Consider the following 19,125-nt stretch of genomic DNA (forward strand, 5'->3'; position numbering starts at 1 on the left):
CTGGTCCACGGTATTTGGTTATGGCAGCCCAGGAAAACCAATACAAGAAGAAAGGGACAAATACATTCAAGATTTACCTTCAGAGATGTACCTTCCTCTCAGGCAACCCAGGATCCTAGAGAAGCAAACTTTTTGAAATCTGAAAAATGTGTTCACTATTAGCTTTGTGAAATACAAAATCAGATTCTAAAGAAATGCAGTGTAGTTCTTACTATGAAATTCTACCTATCAGCCAGTTTGGTGGAGGATTTTATTTTTTTTGCCCCAAAAAGAAAGGTTCTGAATATCTCACCTCCTCTTCCTGTGATATGTCCCCTCTACCCTACAGACTGACCATGCTGAAAGACCCAAAAAATTTACACTAAGATATTATAATGTTTTCACAAAGGCTTTTAAGAACAAATCAATCTCCAGACCCATTAAAAGCTGGCAAATTTTAGAGAAGAAAAACAATGTAAATGGAGGGAAGAGAAAGAAAGAGGAGAAACCAATTTAATTAATTCATCACCAAGGCCAAAGACACATAAATCTTATCATTTTATCTGTCAAACAACACTCTGAATTATTCAGTGTAACAAATCCCAAGAAGAAAGGCAGAAAGTGGTTTAGATAGGAGCTGGCTGAGCAAAAGAAAGTGCTCAATAGATCAGAACAGAACAAGCCCCTGGCTAGAGAAACTTGGAAGGTAGGCCCCTGTGACAAGGAATGAGCCATCGAATTCCTTTCAAGCGCCCCTGAGTCAGATGACACAAGCTAGTGACACCACCACCACCACAGCTCTGCTAACATGGTGGGAAGTAGACCTAGGTGCTCCTCACACCTGCTAATGCACATAACCCACCCCCACCCTAGTTTTTGAGCAAAATGCTTTCCTTTAAATACATGACTCTGAGTTCTCTTTGAAAATTAAGTTTTTCAGTAGGTCTGTGTCCTTAACTAGTTCCCCAGCTGTCCTCATCTAAGCCCCTTCAAAAAAGTCAAATTGACATTATTTTGTGGAAGATAAAATGTAGTCCGTATGTAAAATCTAGGATCTTCAATGAAACCCACTTTATAATTGTAAAAGCATTTTTCAGGGAGAAAAATACCAGCATTAATAAGGTGAAAGAAAAAGAAAAAAGCAAAAAAGCACATAAAACTCCCATATTGAAATGAAGGCTGGTAAACACACATATTTTATCATTTGTATGTTCTCTACCATGAAATTACCCAGTGCTTTGATAACCCTGATATTATGTGTAAAAATAAAGCCAAAGATAAAAAATAATCTGAATGGATATGCTGACTACCAAGAGACTATAAATATGCATTTTAGAAAGGATATTAGATTTTATATTAATTGGGCTTGGTATGTGGATTCCCACCCACTCCCTGTACTTCTTAAAGTACAGAAGCACTTATCTTTGATAGTGATCAACTCACTTCTAAAATTATCCTGAGATGAACACCACAGTATCTGGCTTAGGTCTGAATCCTTTGCAGGGAGTACCCAGCTGACAAGAGGGAATGCTCAGCAAGTGTTAAAAGGGTGACTTGAACAGAAGATGGCAGGAAAAAGGATGGGGAAACCTAAGAGATTGACCAAAGAGGAAAAGGGTATTAGAAGAGGCTTAATTTGATCCTGAAACCCAAATCTAACTGGAGGCTACTTTGGGTACCACAGGGAGTTGTGGTCTTCACATTCTCAATTCACAAAAGAGTTCAGTATCCTCTAGGCTGCACTGGTATAAAGACATCGGGCAAATCTCTAACATAATCAGTTTTGTAAATATCAGCACCAAGCATAGGTAGGAAGAAATAGGGGGAATTTCAGCTCTGAGTTTCTTGCATCTGTCTCAGTGTGGATCCCACTATAGAAGATTGTGACAAAGGGGTGATGTTGGTGACAACTGATTAACAGCACTTTGAGAACTTTCCACCTCTCAGGAAATAGCCAAGGGCAGAGGCCATTAAAAAATACAACACAACACAACAAAACAAACAAACAAAAAAACACCTCTGTGGTCCAAAGAAGCTTGTTCCAGCGAAGGAACTAGTTTTAGTTTTTACCCTAGAAAGAAAGGTAGACAATACAGAGTATTCTGGAGAGGTGTTGGCAGTAAACCATCAGTAGCAACCAGCAGAGTCATGGTACTCTACCTCCACCACCCAAAACATTAAAAAAAGAATTCCTATTACCTAGGACTTTGCCTTGAAAACAAGTGTCTTCAAGTAAGAAGGAGAGATATATTAGCAAATATCTATGAGGTCTCCTGGTCTTTGCAGTTAGGTGTTCAAAAGGTCACAGCTGGGATGCAGGGGGGGAGCCAGAAGTTGGGGTATCTTGTTAAGTGCTACTTCTCTTTATTTCAAGCTCCAAAACATTACTTAAATATGCAAGGAGCCGACTTAATATAGATGCACTGATTCTCCAAGGCCCAAATCAATGGGGTGGGACTTACTGAAAGAAGACGCTGAAGAGTTGAATTCATGAGTTTTCTTATCTTAGCCAAGCCAGACCCTGAAGTTCACTCTATTCTGCAGCTCTGGTGGATGCGAGAGCCTTTTCTGGGATTCCTGGCTATTTACTTACTTTGTTCTCCTTTCCCATCACACTGAATCTTATCAGTTGCAGGCTAATGAGAAATTAGACTGGGAACCACTCAAAAAGGTTTAAGATGGAATGTTGAGAACAACCAATTCTTAAAGACAGAAGAAATACAAAAGAGGCATATTTAACCTGCACAGAGCTCAACCCCTTTGTGTGTGTGTGTGTGTGTGTGTGTGTGTGTGTGTGTGTGTGTGTGTAGGGGGGTGCTAATTCAGGAACCCCCAAAGGGAGAACTCTGTTCTCTAAATTCCATCACTTATGAGCAGCTGTTTTTAACTGTTTACATCCTGATCAAAAAATAGCGAGACCCTGCCAGCCTATAACCTCTAACTAATGCATAATCTTCATCTCTCTGCTGATCATTTACACTAATTAGCAAAATTTAGCTAATTATCACTGAGCGTTTCCGTGTTTAATTATGGCTATTAGTAATAGTCTGTCTGGATCTCCCTCCCCTTTCCTCTCCCCTCTTTCTCTTTCCCACCCCTGTGCTCCTGTCTACCTCAGTCTTATGAGCCACATTTTCATTTGGATGCCATTGCTCTTTTGGCAGACGTGACTTTTTCTATTTTATATACTTATTTTTTTTCTGTGTAAGCAAGAAAGCCTCCACCCCATCCAGCAGGAGTCACAGAGAAAACAGCAACCAGATGAGAATCAAGTGTTCCACAGTCTTCCCTGCCTTCCCCTCCTGCCAACCTCACAGGCTCCCAGTTACTTGGCGGTTCCATCAAATATATTTAAAGGAAGACAGAGGCAGAGTGTACCCTGGCATTTTCACAGTGTGCTTTCTCTTACCACCGAACATCCCGCAGAGCAGAATCCCGCAGCAAGAGGCAGAGGGAAGAATCAACTTTCCAAATGAGGTCTGAACGTTATAGGTCTTCAAAATGCAAGCTTGAGCAGGGACCCTTGTGTGATTTGCATTTATGCTGGAGGGAGGGCCATTCCTGCAGTCTGTGGCAGGCTGTGTAAGCTTTTCCCCTCACTATTAGGAGTGCATAGTAAACAAATCACGAGGCTCCTTCCTTTAGAATAGTTACTACAGCAAACTCCCACCTTAGCTGCAGACACTGCACTCTGAGAGGGAATGTGAGCATCGCCTCCTCAGAGAGGAGCATATTTTAAAGGCCATGGGCCTCTTCCATTGATAACCATGCAAAGGAGGATCATTTGAAACGAGACATATTACACCTTCGTTGTGCAAGCCAGCCCATTCATACTACCTTTCATTGAAAGAACATATGCACAAATAGTGCAATCAGAGTTACTATCACTTCCTCTTGGGTAAATGACACCTGAACTTAGCCTAGTCTGACATATTGCTTCCTCTCTAATAGGAACATTAGGTGTGCAGTTTTAGTGATAGCCGCTCTTCCTACCAGACGTGGTCAAAGAAGCAGCTGCCAAAATGAACAACAATGATCACTGGTTATTAATTATCTTTTCTGCCTTCTTAGACTCAGCTGCTCGCCCCTGACCTTTTCCACACAGACAACTTTACAGCAGTCCAATCAACTTTGGACTGAGGATGCGAGGATGCTTATTGTCTGCTATTTCCCCATGACCAGCTCTCACACAAGACCAGAGGAAGGGAGAGTGCAACCAAGGTTCAAGAATGATTTCTCAACACTCAGCATTGTGACTTTTCTGATGAGTTGTGTGCCATTCAAGGAGGGTGGAGGAGTGGGAAGTTGCAAAGGGGAGCTTGTGGTGTTTGCTCCGCTGTGAATGAGGAAGCTAAACAGAGAGGGACTGAGGAGGAAAAAAACAAAGCAAAACAAAAATCCGTACACAAGCCTTTAGGAGAAAGTGGAAATTTTTTTCTTTCATGCACATGCATGGGTTTTTCATAGTTTCACGCTCTCTCTTTTTTTTTTTTTTTTTTTTTTTTTTAATGCTTTTCCCACCCTTGACACCAGCCGAAAGACCGATGGGTTAAGGAAACTCTATGCCCCGTTAAAAGGATAAAGAGTAGAGAGACCCACCGTGCCCTCCTCGAAGGGAAACAGGGGAGCGATATATAGAAATAGGCACTGAGTGATGCTTGCTGCTGTGGAAATGGTGCTCGTGCTGAGAGTGAGATCCCGGCGAGGAAGAGGAAGAGGAGGAGGCTACATGAGAGGAACTCCATACAGAGCTGACGATACATCCCCAGAAGAGGGACCAGATTCCAAGCGTCCAGGCCGGTTGGCGAGGAGGGCTCCGTCTCGCGTGGATTCTCAGGTGCATGGTCAACGCACTGGACCACTACAAATGGGCAGTTTAAATTCCAGCCAGTGAGGACTAATGAAGTTCATGATGCCCAGGGGCCCATCATAGCAGGACGCAGAGCTGCCCGATTGGGGGGAGAGAAAAGAGGTAAGAGCTTCCGAGACAACCAAGAATTAGTTTAAAAAAAAAAAAAAAAGGCAAAACCCCTCTTTCTTTTCCGCCGCTGAAATTTAGGATGCCACAGTCCGCCCAGGAATAGCAAACCTCCTAGGCAGCCCCGGCATGCCACACATGTCAGGGGAGGCTGCCTCTTGATCTCTGGCACCTCGGGTCTGAAGACTTAAGCTGCACACTCCGGAAAGCCACTCGGGGAGAGGTGGAGACGAAGAGGAAGAAGCCGCAGAAGACCCAACTGGGTTCACGCTAGTTTATCCCAACATCCAAGGAGTTTGAACATTTTGATTTTTTTTTTCCTGTTTGGACTTCCACGCGATGCACTGCAGAACTGCCAGGCGAATCGGGGCTGCAGGTTGGGAGAGTTTGGGTCTCGGCGGCGGAAGGGCGCGGATGCTGTTAACCCTGCGCGTCCTGGACTGGCGCCACGGAGCAGCCGCGGGCTCCCGGGCTCGCAACTGGATGGAAGGAAGACGGTGGCGGCCGCCAGGGGAAGAGAGCGTGAAGGAGGGGAGTGGAAAGAAGAGCGCGGAGCAGCCACCAAACCAGGGTGGCACTAAGGCGAGGGAAGTAGGTGGGCGCAGTCAGGGCGAGCGCGAGAAGAGATGCCCGGCAGGCGGCAGAGGTGGCCGAGGCGGGCGGGCTCCCGAGAAGTGCTCGGACCCGGGCTGCACAGGTGAAGTGAAGCGCGGAGTTGGGGAGCCAAATTCACAAAGGGGCAAGTCATATGCAAATAGCGCACTCCCGAGAGCAAATCAGTGCAGCCCGAGCGCTCTGCCGAGGGACTGGCTGGCTCCGGAGGAAGGAGGGGCCGAGAGACCCGGAATCCCGGCCCACCCCATTCAAGTACACGCCGGTGTACACCGGCGCCCCCGGCTAGCTCTCCTCCCGCCGCGGGTTGTGTGTGCGCGCGCGTGAGTGTGACTCACAAACCCGAGCTGCGTGCGCCTTCCTTCGGTGCGCGCCCCGGCTCCTCTCCCAGGCGTGTTAAAGCAAACTCGAGCGATTAAGGCACCTTTTGCAGTTTTGCAAAAGAAAGCCAGGCTACAGCTAAGGCCCGAGGAGACACAAATAGAAACAAAATTCAGCCCAAGTCAGCAGGAGCGGCTGCAGGCGGCGGGGCCGCACGCGGGCTGCTCTAGCCTGGTAGCCCGGCCACTCCCCCTGCGTGTGTCTCCCTCGGGACCCCCACTCGCGAGCGAATGGAAAGAATCTGCGTCCTGGCTCTGGAAAGCGAAGGTGATGGGGTGGCTCAGAGACTCCTCTGGAGGGTGAAGGGTTCGGTGACTGGATTCAAGAAGATGGCTTTCCCGCGGATGGACAGAACGCTCTTGGAATTCCACACTCAGAGGTTAGCGCCGGCTGGGGCTTGTTTTAGTCAAAAGGCTTCCGAAGGCTGTCCTGTCCCTATACCTGTTGCTACCTCAGGAGGGTAAAGCCCCAGAGGTGACTCACTGGGCACTAAAGAATAAGGGGTTTACCCCAAGGCTGAACCCGGTGAGCACCAGGAGTCGCACCCCCTGTCGTGGCCATCTAGGGCTCTTGGAGGGGATTTACCCAGGACTGTGCTAGGGAACAGTGACATTCTGGACCAAGTGGCCTCTGCCTGGCAATATGCACTGAGTAGGAGATGCATATCCTGCAGCGGTCCTCCTGGGTGGGACCCTTTTGTGCCTGGGTCTTGCTAGCATTGCTTCCTCTTGTGCACTCACCAGGGCTAAATTAATTACATTTCAAGGGAGAAAGGGGTGAAGGCTGTGGGAATATTACTTGCTAATTAAATCATATACAATATTTGCATATATATACCATATATATATATATATACCATATATGCATATATGCACACATATCATATATATTGTATTTAGATGGCAATTTTTTTAAAAAGTGTGTTATAGTACCTCCTACTTTCCTTTCAAACTCCCTAACCACAGATAAAGAGCAAGGATTATGTCAGCACTATTCATCCCTGGGACACCCCAAGGAGATGTCAAGGAAGTATATCTTTAAGCTTTTGCAATAGATGAAGACACCAAACATACAAGAGACTTCTCCTGAAGATCAGATATCAAACTCATTAACAGAATTTAGCGCAGTCACTTTGGATTTTGGTTATGAAACTAGTGCTCTCCTCAGGTTCCATGCTGCCATTTGGAGTAGTGTAGTGAGTCATTCTACTATCCTGGCTCTCAGGATAACCCAGGGCCCACAGCCTCTGAAGAAAACAGTCCTGTGACAGGGTCTTTCATGCTTTTGGATGGAAGCTTAAACCATAAAGCTAAACCAGTGATGCATATTCAGGAACACAGCAGTGAGGGTGAGGGTGACAGGAGGGCATTCAAACCTCAGTTTCTACTTCTACACACTATAGAAGATACTGCCTTCCTGACAAGGTGGGTAGGGACCACCTTAAATGAGACAGTGTCTCTGGGAGGGCACTGGACAAATAGTGGTGGTACTCTGTTCACTGGGAAAATAAACTGATGCTCCGAGAGGCTTAGCAGTATATGCTGCAGGTCTTAGGGTATTTTGGTAAGGTCAGGAAAACAATCTTAGTATTCTAAATATCTTCCCATAAGATACAGGGTCATTTCTACTGGATTCAGCCCTAACTTAATCCTGCCAGAAGGCTTCCCACTAAACTCTTAAATTCATTCTCATCTCCTGTCACAGTCTTAAAGGGACCTAAATTCCTATGCTTCTACCTAATATTCCAGTCTATCACCTGCCAGATACCCCTCACTGGTTACCCTGCAGTCCTCAGACCTTTTTTTTCCTCCTTGAACATTCCAAGCTCTTTTCCATCCTAGTTCCTTTAAGGTCTTGCTGGTTCGTTTTGTCAGGGAGGTTTTCGCCCAATATTTCCTTGTAATCAGCATGTTTCAAATATCATCTCCTCAGAGGTGCTCTCTGGCCCTCAGCTAAAATTAGCTTCTACCCTAAACAACATTCTATTGCATTACCCTGTTTTTTGTTTTGTTTTTATCTTTCACAGCACTCTCTACTTTTCAAAACCTTTTGTCTATAGTTATTCTCTTTAAAAACGATGGTAAGCTCCTTGATGGTTAGCCTGTATCTGTTCTTCCTGTGTCCTCTGTGTGTAGAACAATGGATAGCAAGATAGCAAATACATCACAGGAGCTCAGTAAATGCTTGCTAAGTAAATGAAGCCAACAAACCCGCTGCCAGTCATATAACCATATATTTTTATGCCATTAGTTTCACTGACCCATTTATCTGACTTTAGTGACATTGATCCCCAGAGACAAGCTCTCCAGAGTTGACATGCAGAACACCTACCCATTTAAAGATTTTCTTCTAGGGGCTGGGGATTTAGCTCAGCGGCATAAGCACCTGCCTTGCAAGCAGGCGGTCGTGAGTTCGATCCCTGGTACCGATAAAAATGAAAAAGACAAAAAAAAAAAAAAAAAAAAAAGATTTTCTTCTTTGCTAAATTGGCACTGAGCACAGGAGACTCTATTTTGACTTCATCCCAAGGAAACTTGGGAAGCTTACATGGACTTGGCGATTAATTCTCTGCCAAGAGTCAAGTGAAAGTAAATCCTTAGTGTCAAACAAAATTTGCAAATGTGGCTGGTGTGTCATAGCCGGAACTATTCTTTTTACTTGTCATACTTATGATTTATTTATTTACTTTCTGAAAAATGTCAAAAAGGGTAGTTGTGAGTTCCAGGAAGATAGATAATATTTAATGGACACCATTAAATATTAAGGAGTTTAATCCGAGGGCAGAGACTGGTTTATTTTACTGCTTCCATTCTAAAGAGCTAACTCACAATTATCCTGTTAAACTGCACATCTTTTGCCAATGTAATATAGTATTTTCTCATCCGTTCCTTCTCCTTTGCTCTAGTCAACAAATTCCTATTTAGAAGCCTAAGCCGCACTCTTCAGGTCTACTAGAGTTTAGGCCGATGTATTAAATACATATTTTAAGATTTTTCATCTCCAATCATACCTGATAAATACCCTGCAGCTACAGTTCCAGCTGAAGCACTGTCTTCACCAATCAAATGCTTCCTCTTTCTCCCAAAGTTCTCTTCTCTACTGGATCCCTTCACTGAGAACACTTGAGGACCATGTCTGCAGCAACAGGATGAAGTTGAGAGTCCTCTTTTTAAGATAGAACAGAAACAGATTTAAAAATGCTAAGCACAGATTTAAAGTTGAAAATATAAATAATTTCACAGGAACAACCACGCTTAGCCCTACTTGAATAAACCCCATGAAATTCAAACCATAGTCGTTGGAACCTTACATTTCTGAATGGAAGACAGATTTAAAATTCCCTATTGCTGAATTCACTAGTCCATAGCTGGGTTTGTCTGCTACTTCAGACTTAGAATTTGGTATCACGAACTTCCCTTTTTGTTCTTTTAATCTTTCCTATTCTTTCTCCTTTAGAAGAAATTCTCAAGGTAAAATATGAGAGTCTATAGCCTCTGATTCTTCATCTTGATGTCCTGTACCTCAGCTATAAAGTCATCTGAGGAGTTCATCCTTGGGCTTCTAAAATAAGCCCTTGAATGTACTTAAGTGTGGCAAATGTAGACTCAAGAAGATCAGAACACATGGGATCAGCCTGTCTCTGTGTGAGACCCCAGCTGTCAGGTAAAGATGACCTTCCTTATCCAAAAATTAAGGTGTATAAATCTTTACTCTCTCTTTCTACAGGGCTTGAAATGATCATTTAGGAGAGATGCACGCACGCCCACACACACACACACAAACACACACACACACACACACACACACACACATCACATAAAACACATACATACACAACTAAACTCTCCTAATAGGAAATGAAATAAACGTCCTGTCCTGAAAAAATACAAGGACTGTTAACATGGCTATAAATATATCTAAGTAATCCAGGGACACTATAAAACAGTCAAACTTTATTTTATGTCAATAGATTTATTTATTGTTACATAATGTGTCCTTCTGCTTATTTATTTAAGAAATTCATCCTGCAAAAAAGCAGATTTTGATTATACTTTCCATTTGGGAATACAGCAGAGAAGCTTTACCCTTTTAAACCTAATTCTTACTGTATTTGACTTTTTTTAAAAAAGGACAATGGAATCCTTATATAAATTTGTAGTTTAGCAAATGCATATGTTACTTTGCTTTCTTTAACTTCTTCTTCTTCTTATAAACATCTATAGATATTCCTGCATCCTCCTTGTGGCTGAAACAGGGATAGTTTGAATATTGAGAAAAATATCTGCAGAAGAGTTTGCCAAATCTCTCAAGCTTGGTCTATAGAGTTATATTTGGTACATTAAATTTTTATATATATATTTTTTTTTTGAGACAGGGCCTCACTATGTAGCCCAGGCAGGCGTTAAAACTCACTATATATCCCAAGATGGCCTGAACTTGCAGTGAGCCTCTTGCCTTGGCCTCCTGAGTGCTTGAATTACAGGCATGCACTACCATGCCCTGCCACACATTTCCTAAGGGAGAAGTATGTGAAATGTTCTTTAGCCAGGCTCCTTTGAAGGCCAAGTGAAGTTATTGCAATAAAGAAGCGATATTTTTTCTGTTACTCAGTTGGTTCCTCAAATAGAGATTTGGCCTTTATACACCCATTCGTATTCACTAAGCTTATGCTGAATATCAGAGGTCTAAATGTTTTATGCTCAGTACCAGGAAATTTTCTGTGCAGTTTTGAGGAACCTAATAAAATGCTTTAACAGAAAAAAAAAAATAACTTCATTTCTGTATCAGCAAGATAAACTGTCAAATCAAAGATCTGGCAGATAGTTTGAAAAACATGCAGACAGTTACATACTGGGCTTTGGTGCTTGGCTGCCTAGGTTCCAGGTTGCCTGATTTCACCACTTCACTGCTGTGAAAATATAGACAGGGTCCTTAACCTCTTTATACTTTAGCTTCTGTACAGTAAACTTGTTGTCAAGGTTTAAACAATACATGTAAAGTGAATGTAAACAACACCTGACCCAGAAAATGATCATTAATTGTGCATAATAAATAAAATAATTACTATTTTTTATTACTATCTGCCTCTTTTTCTCCATCTAATTATGTGAAAGTTGTTCTTGAAAATGGTATTTCTTCTTGTGTATACAAATTTCTAGGAGAATTAATAAAGAAACTGATTCATTAACAATTCCAATTCTCTTAGCAAATCTTCTGCAGAAAAGAGGGACAGCTTCATCAAATATCTTGCAAGTCAACCCCAAGACAATATAGCTCCAAACTGGTCCCAGAACTGATAATAATGGCTATCAAAATCCAGCATCGTTTCTTAATTGTTTTTCAGGGTAGATCGGAACTCTCAGAATCCTGATTTGCTTTGGGATCTGAAAGGGGTCTCCTGCTGCTTCTCTTTCCGATATCTTCATTTTCTTACTTTCTTCTCTCAAATAAAAAATGCATTCTAATTATTTAGCCTTTCCCATTAGAAGACATAGATTTAAAATCCTTAATTATTTTCATTGGAATTTTGTAGCATTTCATTATTATTTAACAGTTGTTAAAAGTTATTGTGAATGTATCCCTGAACTAGTTTTCACTCGATATAAAAAGAAACTGTCTGTTGAATTTCACTTTGGAGCATCAGTGCACTTCTGTTTTAAAAATTAAATCTATGCTTACTATGGGGAAGACAATAGATGAAGACCACGATACCAGGTAGTAAAGAAGATATGTCAGGCCTTAAGTAGTAAATGTTATAGCAGAAAAAGAAAACCTACTAAATGAAATAAAAACAAACCATAAATTCCATCCAGATATACAGCTTCCCAAACACAGTAAGTGCTAAAATAAAGATATAAGTAAAGTACACAGAATAGCAAATACACTTAATCTGCTTCAGGAGGAACTAAGGAACTATCACAAAGGATCTGATTCACAAGCAGTATGACATGTGAATTGAGTGTCAGAAGACTGGAGTTCAAATTCTGGGACCACTACTTACTGTCTCAGTGACCTGCAGCAACCTCTTTAAACTTTGTAAATGTGTTTCCTCAACAGTGTAATGATAACTAATCCTCATATCATGGAATGATTTTGAGGACTCAGTGAAAAGCTATATATTCACACCGTGGTACCTGACTGCTTTGAAACTCATCAAATTTGGTAGAGGACATATTTTGACGTGAACGTTTTGTCTCAGTGCTTGTAATTTTGTACTTGATGTGCAAGCTAGAATTTGTCAGTATTGATTGCCTTATGATTGATTCATTACCCTTTTCAGGTAAGTATGGTATTCTCCCCGCCTTCCAGAACCAAGTGTCTATCTTAATACTCCATGAAGAGCATGTCATCTAAGATAGAGGGACTAAGATCTAAAGTAAATAAATACTTTCCACGTGATGCTCTGTAGACTGAAATTCACTTAACCAAGAAATCTTAAGAGTAATGAGATGAATCCTCTCCTAGCAGAAGGTACAAAGTTTTAGCTGCACAGCTTCAGAAATGTTTGCAAGATGATTAAGAAGGGCATTTCTCGGTGATATTGAGAAATTAGCGCTCCCTAAAGTGGTGTGTCTGGGGATGGGAGTGAGTTTATAACACAGGTAGGAGGAGCAGTATGTTCTTAGAATAGATGATACAGCATTGATATAATATAGTAACATTACTGGTATGTATGTTCTCAAAATCTACCATTTCCAATCTGGACAGGCAGAATTAGTTCCTCTTTTCTGTCTTTCCTATCTTCAAAAAGCACTGTTCTGTTAACACTTGTCACATTCTGTTATTGTCATTTGGTTTACATCTATATATTTACATCTATACAATTCGTAGAGAAATTATATAGAAAGTCAGGGTTTGATGCTAAGGCCAAACAACTTGAGTTCTAAGAAAAGAGAGCTTAAATTCAAAACTGTTCTATTATTTACTCACAGTGTGACCTTGGGTGATTTACTTAGCTTCTAAAAACATGCCCACTCATGGGAAAGATACATAAGATAACTTAGGATAGCACTAGACTTAGAGTAGGCATTATGGATGTTCATGGAATGATATTGGGATACATTTAGGTACTGCTGTGCAGATTTCCTTTATACGTGGGGTGGAGGATGTGCAAAATACACAAGTGTCTCATATAGAAAAATATTCTAACATTTGGAGCTATAACAAAATCAGAAAGGATGAGTTGCAAGACAGTGACTTCTCCACTACAGGAAATGTTCAACTAGCAAATGCCTGTTAGCGGATCCCGAAGCAAAAGGATGGGATATCGGACTTCATTTTCAAATCTAAGATTATACAACTGATAAAAGTTTTTTTTTTTTTGAAATTTCTCTGTGTCCTCTACTTCTGCATTTACTTAAATGTTTCCATTTGCCTTATTTTGAGGCTAAACCCCAATACCTGGATGTTTCAAGATTGCAGTGTGTTCCTGTTTATTGAAACTTTATAGACTGAGGGTAGGAATCTTATTGGACATCTATAAAGCGAATCTAAATTTAAGCAGCATTTTTTGCACTAGAACTTCATTTTTCATTACCGCATGCAGTACAAGTTATCTCTAGACATATTAACAATTTTATATTTCTATTTTAAAAACCAAACGTTTTTCCCTACTAGCAACACCTACACAACTGCTGTTCCTGTGATCTAAGAGGACATTTTTCACTGTTAAGGAGTACATTGCTATGGAGAGTGTGATGGCTTGCTTACCCTTCTGTCCCTTACCTCTCAGCAGGAAATGCTCATGGACTAAACATAAAACGAGTCCATTTAAATGAAGACATATGGCTTAAGACCCCTGGGACAGGAAACAGAGCTACTTTGCTCTTTGTAACCAGTACAGGGCTATGTGTTCTCAGGAGCTGATGTGGAAAAGAATTAAGTTAGGAACTGAGGAGATATTTGAGTTGGAGAAACTGAGATATAGAGACAGAGTGAGACTTGTTGAATACTACATTACATGTTAATGTTAAAACAAGGCTGGGAAACTCTAGATTCGACAATAAACTTCTATGTATAGCTCCTATAGTAACATACATACCAATAGAAAATAATCATTTAGAAAAAATAATATTTCAAGAACAAAATTCATGATGAGAGAGGGTTTATAGCCACAACAATGGGAGAACAAGAAACACAGAAATGTGACATAACAGAAAAATGTGAAATTAATTATAAAAATAAACATGTTGAAATGATTAAATATAGAAATCAGAAAAACAGAGAAAAAGGTAAATGCTAAAAGGCATCAGAAAGAGCTAAATGTTTTGGAAACTGGAATACAGTTAAAAACTTTCTTTAAAACCCAGTACTTGGATTATGTAGATGTAGCTGAAGAGAGAATTAGTAAACTGAAGGACAGACCTTAAGATGGTTCCCAAAAATTTATGAAAGTCAAGAGAAAACTCCAACATACATCTATCATGGTGAATTCTAGGAGAGCAGAGAAAATGAGGGACAGAAAATATTCAAAAAGAAAGTGGCTATGAATTTTTTATGTTTCAGTAATGTGAGATTTTATATTAAAGCTCGTAAGCAGGAAAGGAGCCACATTTTGGACCACAATACTGAAATCAAAGAACACCCAAAACTGAAATTTAAAAATCTGTACATCAATGTGTTAGTTTTCATAGAGCCCCAAAATCAAGGGATACAATGACTTTCTTTTGAAACAAAATGCTTGTCAATCTGGATTTATATATCTAGCAGAATCTTCTATAAGTGGAGACATGTTGAGACATTTCTGGATAAATAAAGTTTGGAAAAGCTTATCTAACCATCTATGGCAGAATGAGTGAAGCTTATCAAACACACTATCTCTGGCAGAATGAGTGAAGGATAAATTTTAGTATGAAGATAATGACCTTGAAGAAATGACAAAGTAAGAAAAGGAACTGGTATGATGCCAATTAATGCATACAAGCATTGTATAACTACCAATACTACAAACACCACCGCTAACAACAACCAATGTGTTGTGGCTTTAAAACAAGAATAATGCCCAAAATTTATTTAATGTTTTTAAGTCAGGTACTATTATTTCCCCTGTTTTACAGCTGGCAAAAAGAAGACATAGGTTTTGATTGATCCATAACTCTATAACTCATAGCTACTACAGTCAGGAGTTGAACCCAAGCCTCCTATCTGCTATATTTATGACCTAAAGCACCTTACTATTGTTTTGCTAAATTCTACACAACTAATGTGCACTCTAAGTCATTCTTTAGAAAGCTGATGCTTACATCTTTTTATTTGGCCATTTTCTATAATATGAATATAAATGTAACTCAGCTCCTACCATGCGGTTGAAGATCTTTCCATATTTTTTCCTATTATTATTATTCAAGATATTAAATTGTCTTTTCTCTTTTTCAACTAAGATCATGTAACTATGCTTAATTGAGTCAGAAGATGATGATATAACTTGGATTTGAAATATTTCTCCAAAGGCCCACGTGCTACAGCTTGATCCCCATGTTGGTAGTTTTGAAAGTGGTGGAAACATCGGGAAATGATACCTAGTATAAGAAGGTAGGTTGCTGCAATATGTCCTCAAAGGGAACTGTGGAACCCTGACCCTTTGCTCTTCCTTTTTTGCTTCCCAGTCTTGAGGTTTGCTCCACTGTGCACTCTCTCCCATCACTATCCTCCATCACCTGCCATCACCTCCATCAGAGATCTGAAAGCAAGGAGTCCATTGCATTATGCACTGGAACTTCTAAAAATATGAGCCAAAACAAACCTTTTTTTCTTAAAATTTAATTATCATGGTCATTTGTTTCAGTGTTATGAAGCTGATTCATACAGATAATTCTTTCCCTCATAGAAAGCTATAACTAATCTGTAGTGAAGCTAATATATCTCAGCAACCAGAGAGATAAAAACTTGGATTTGTGGATGTATAAGAGAAACAAAATTACTATGTTCTCAAGTCAAATTCTAACTAACTGACTTGACAATATTAGCCAAAAATAAAAGAAGGAAAAAATGAAGGAAGGTAGAGGGGAGAAAGAGGGAGGAAGGAAAGAGAGAGAGAGAGGGAGGGGAAGGCAGAGACTGAGGGAGGGAAGGAGAGAGAAAGGACATTCTCATGCAAAATATACTTTTATGCCAAAAATATCATGGCTTTCAGAGGAAAACGCGTGGTCCATGGCATGCAACATTTAGACCTAGATATGAATGCAACCAGTAATACAGCCTCCAAATATATAAAGCATATATTGATAAAAGGCAAATCCATAACTAAAAACTAGACTAAAATATAAAATGTATGTTTTGGGGTAAATGTTATTGTTCTTTGATTATTCTTTATTATTTAGGAAGCAGAATAAGTTGAACACATGTTAAACACTTAATAACAACTTATTTAATAGGTTTATTATATCCTCCTTAAAACTAACAAGATAAGCTAGACAAATGGATCAGGCCATACCTAATTTAAATAGCATTATTAACAAACCACATTAGCAGATGTATTTGCAACCATGTTCAAAATGCTTAGATAACCTTATTCTTTTAAGAACAGATAGAGTATAGTGCAAAAAGCACAAATACTGTGGCATCAATTATTATGCCATGTATTATCTATACATTGAATATATTCTTTATCATCTATCCACAAGGCAACACTAGCCTAAGGCATCAGAAAAATGAAAAAACAAAAAAAAACCCACAATACTTAATTTAAAATTAAATGACTACTTTTATTAATGAAATGTGAATTTTCTCTTAAATATAAATTCCCATATGTCTTTACTTATCATTCCTGGCATAATAATGGAATATTAGAGTGACATTTTCACAAAGAGACCGTAGTCAAGTATTTCTCTCTCTTTTTTTGTTTTTTTCAAAATTGTCCTTTGTAGGTTATCCACATTCATAACAAGATGTTTGCTCAAGGACGCAATAGAAAAAATGACATAAAAATTATTCTCTAAGAATGTTGTCTATTAGATAATTATTGGTTTTCAAACCTGATGCTTTTCATACAGACAACTTCTAATGATATATGTTAAAATTAAATTATACTCAAAGCACTTGCATTAGATATTGATATTTATTATATTATACTTGTCCTCGGGATCAGAAAAATTACAAACTTAATGAATGTGAGGTTGCATTAAGTTAACAGATAATCCACAATACATCCCATATTTAGATGGCTTTCAGTGGTTTATCCATATGTTAGAGTCCAGGAAGATATAAGCAAGTTTGCTCTTAGGTTTCTCCTACAATTGAAGCCAATGCTCTGTTTACACCAGAAATTGTTTCAATGCTTTTGTAGGTCAAAGTGTATCCTCAGAACATTTACACCACTCCTTGTTAATATTTTATGAATAGAGATGTTGCTTTTCTTGAGATTTCCAGTCTTTGCTTCAAACCCATGGCATAGAGAAAATCAAATATAACTTTAAAATGCCCTGCCCACTGCGAAACTAGATGTGAGAAAATAGTTCTGATACCCTTTGGGTTACGATCCTATGAAATTAATGGACCTAGGAACAATATTCCAAAACAGGATTTTGATATAATTAATGCCATCTGTAACAGTGGTAACTATGAACCTTGCCTTAAGGCACAAGAGAAAGAAAAAGAAGAAAATTACATGTGCCTACGATTTAAAGTCAGAAGACTTCGGAAAAGTCACTTAAGAAAAAAGTCAAATTTTCAACTAAAAAAAAAAAGAGACTGCGTTAGGTAGGATTTCCAATGGTTCCACAGGGTGAAGACAACTACTCATCCTACTTTAGAAATGCAAATGTCTGTATTTTAATTCTTGGATCTAACATTAATTGCCAAAGATTTAGAAACTCACTTCATCATTGGCTGCTTGGTGCAGTCATAGGTTTTTTAAATTTTAAATAATAAAAACCGAAGTTAAAGCTCTACATAACTACTTCTTCCTTACTTCCTCTCCTGCCTGGCTTGGCCAACAACTCTCCTATTAATTTTAAGCCAATACATACAGGTAACAAGTCCTTGCTGTGATTCCCCCAAGACTAAAGGGGGAAACAAGCCAGAATTCACCAGGGATGACTGGAAGAGTTATTTATTGGAGGACAGAAGTTCTCAGCAGCATATATCTTAGCCCAACTCAGGCAAAGCGTGAGCCTTTTCATCCCAGGGAGTGAGATGTGGGAGTAAAAGCATCGCAGAGGGAGTCGTTGTGCCTGATAGATGTAATTTCCTAAAATGTATTCCTTGTCAATGTACAGAAGATGAATAGAGAGAAAGGTCAGCACATCTGAAGTGAAAAGGACGCCAGGACACTGTGCTGCTGGGTGGTGCTGTAGATTCTTAGTAGGTGTGTCTGCAAAACCACTAATTTATAGCTTGCCTCATCGCTAAACAAATTAAATAGTCAGAGAATGATGGCGAAGGATTAGGAATAAGAACAACCATCAATTTTCTAATCCTCTTCTCAAATGTTTCTTTCTCTCTCACAAGGGTATGGGAGGAGCTGGGGGGAGGCGTAGAGTGGTGTTGCTTCAGGAGTTACTCAGCAGGTGGTGGGAACTAAATGTAGCACTGGGCTAGCAAAAATAAATAAATACGTTAAAATTACAAGAAACTCTTGACCTTTACTTCTCAGCCCCCACTCTCCCACTACAGTTAAATAAAAATTAGAAATGATGAAAGTAGCAACCCCCAACTCCCCCTACCACACTTACCAGATGTGTGAGCCACTTTGGGTGGCTTGATTCCCATCATGTGAAGATGATTACATGCATGGCCCAAAAGAAAGTGAAAACTAAATGTAAGCTGCTAAAATATCCTCCCTCCAGTTTACTCCATCTCTCAGGGCATGCACTTTACCAGTGCCCTTGATGATCAATTCCAACATAAATATCTGTGTTGAGAGAGAGAGAGAGAGAGAGAAAGAGAGAGAGAGAGAACCCTTAAAGAGATAGATGAAGTACTATGTGAGGTCATAAGGTTGGGGACCTAATCCAAAAGGAATGGCATCCTTATAAGAAATGAAAGACTCTGGGTGTTGTAGCACAGACCTGTAAATCCCAGCACTCGGGAGGCTGAGGCAGAAAGACTGCCACAAGTTTGAGGCCAGTCTAGGCTACATAGTGAGTTCAAGTCCAGCCAGGACTTGGAGCAAGACCCTGTCTCAAAAAACAAACAAACAAACAAAAACAGGAAGAGGAACCAAGAGTATATGGGCA

General features: G+C 39.9%; 1 protein-coding gene across 50 annotated transcripts in view; it reads right to left on the minus strand.

Annotated features, from left to right (window-relative positions):
• The window catches only part of Nrxn3 (neurexin 3), a 1,541,537-nt gene that overhangs the window by 501,647 nt on the left and 1,020,765 nt on the right, over positions 1-19,125 (minus strand). For 5 of the 50 annotated variants that reach the window (XM_063240989.1, XM_063240971.1, XM_063240970.1 and 2 more), the window contains exon 1: positions 4,579-4,822. The exons of the other annotated variants lie outside the window; for them this stretch is intronic. In XM_063240989.1, the coding sequence (XP_063097059.1) occupies positions 4,579-4,822 (244 nt within the window). Of the gene's footprint in view, positions 1-4,578; positions 4,823-19,125 lie in introns of those variants that run through there. 50 annotated transcript variants of the gene reach the window in all.

The sequence above is a fragment of the Cavia porcellus genome, unplaced genomic scaffold, assembly GCF_034190915.1.
Source record: "Cavia porcellus strain 051 isolate PalLab524CR breed Dunkin Hartley unplaced genomic scaffold, mCavPor4.1 scaffold_31, whole genome shotgun sequence".
Classification (NCBI taxonomy): domain Eukaryota; kingdom Metazoa; phylum Chordata; class Mammalia; order Rodentia; family Caviidae; genus Cavia; species Cavia porcellus.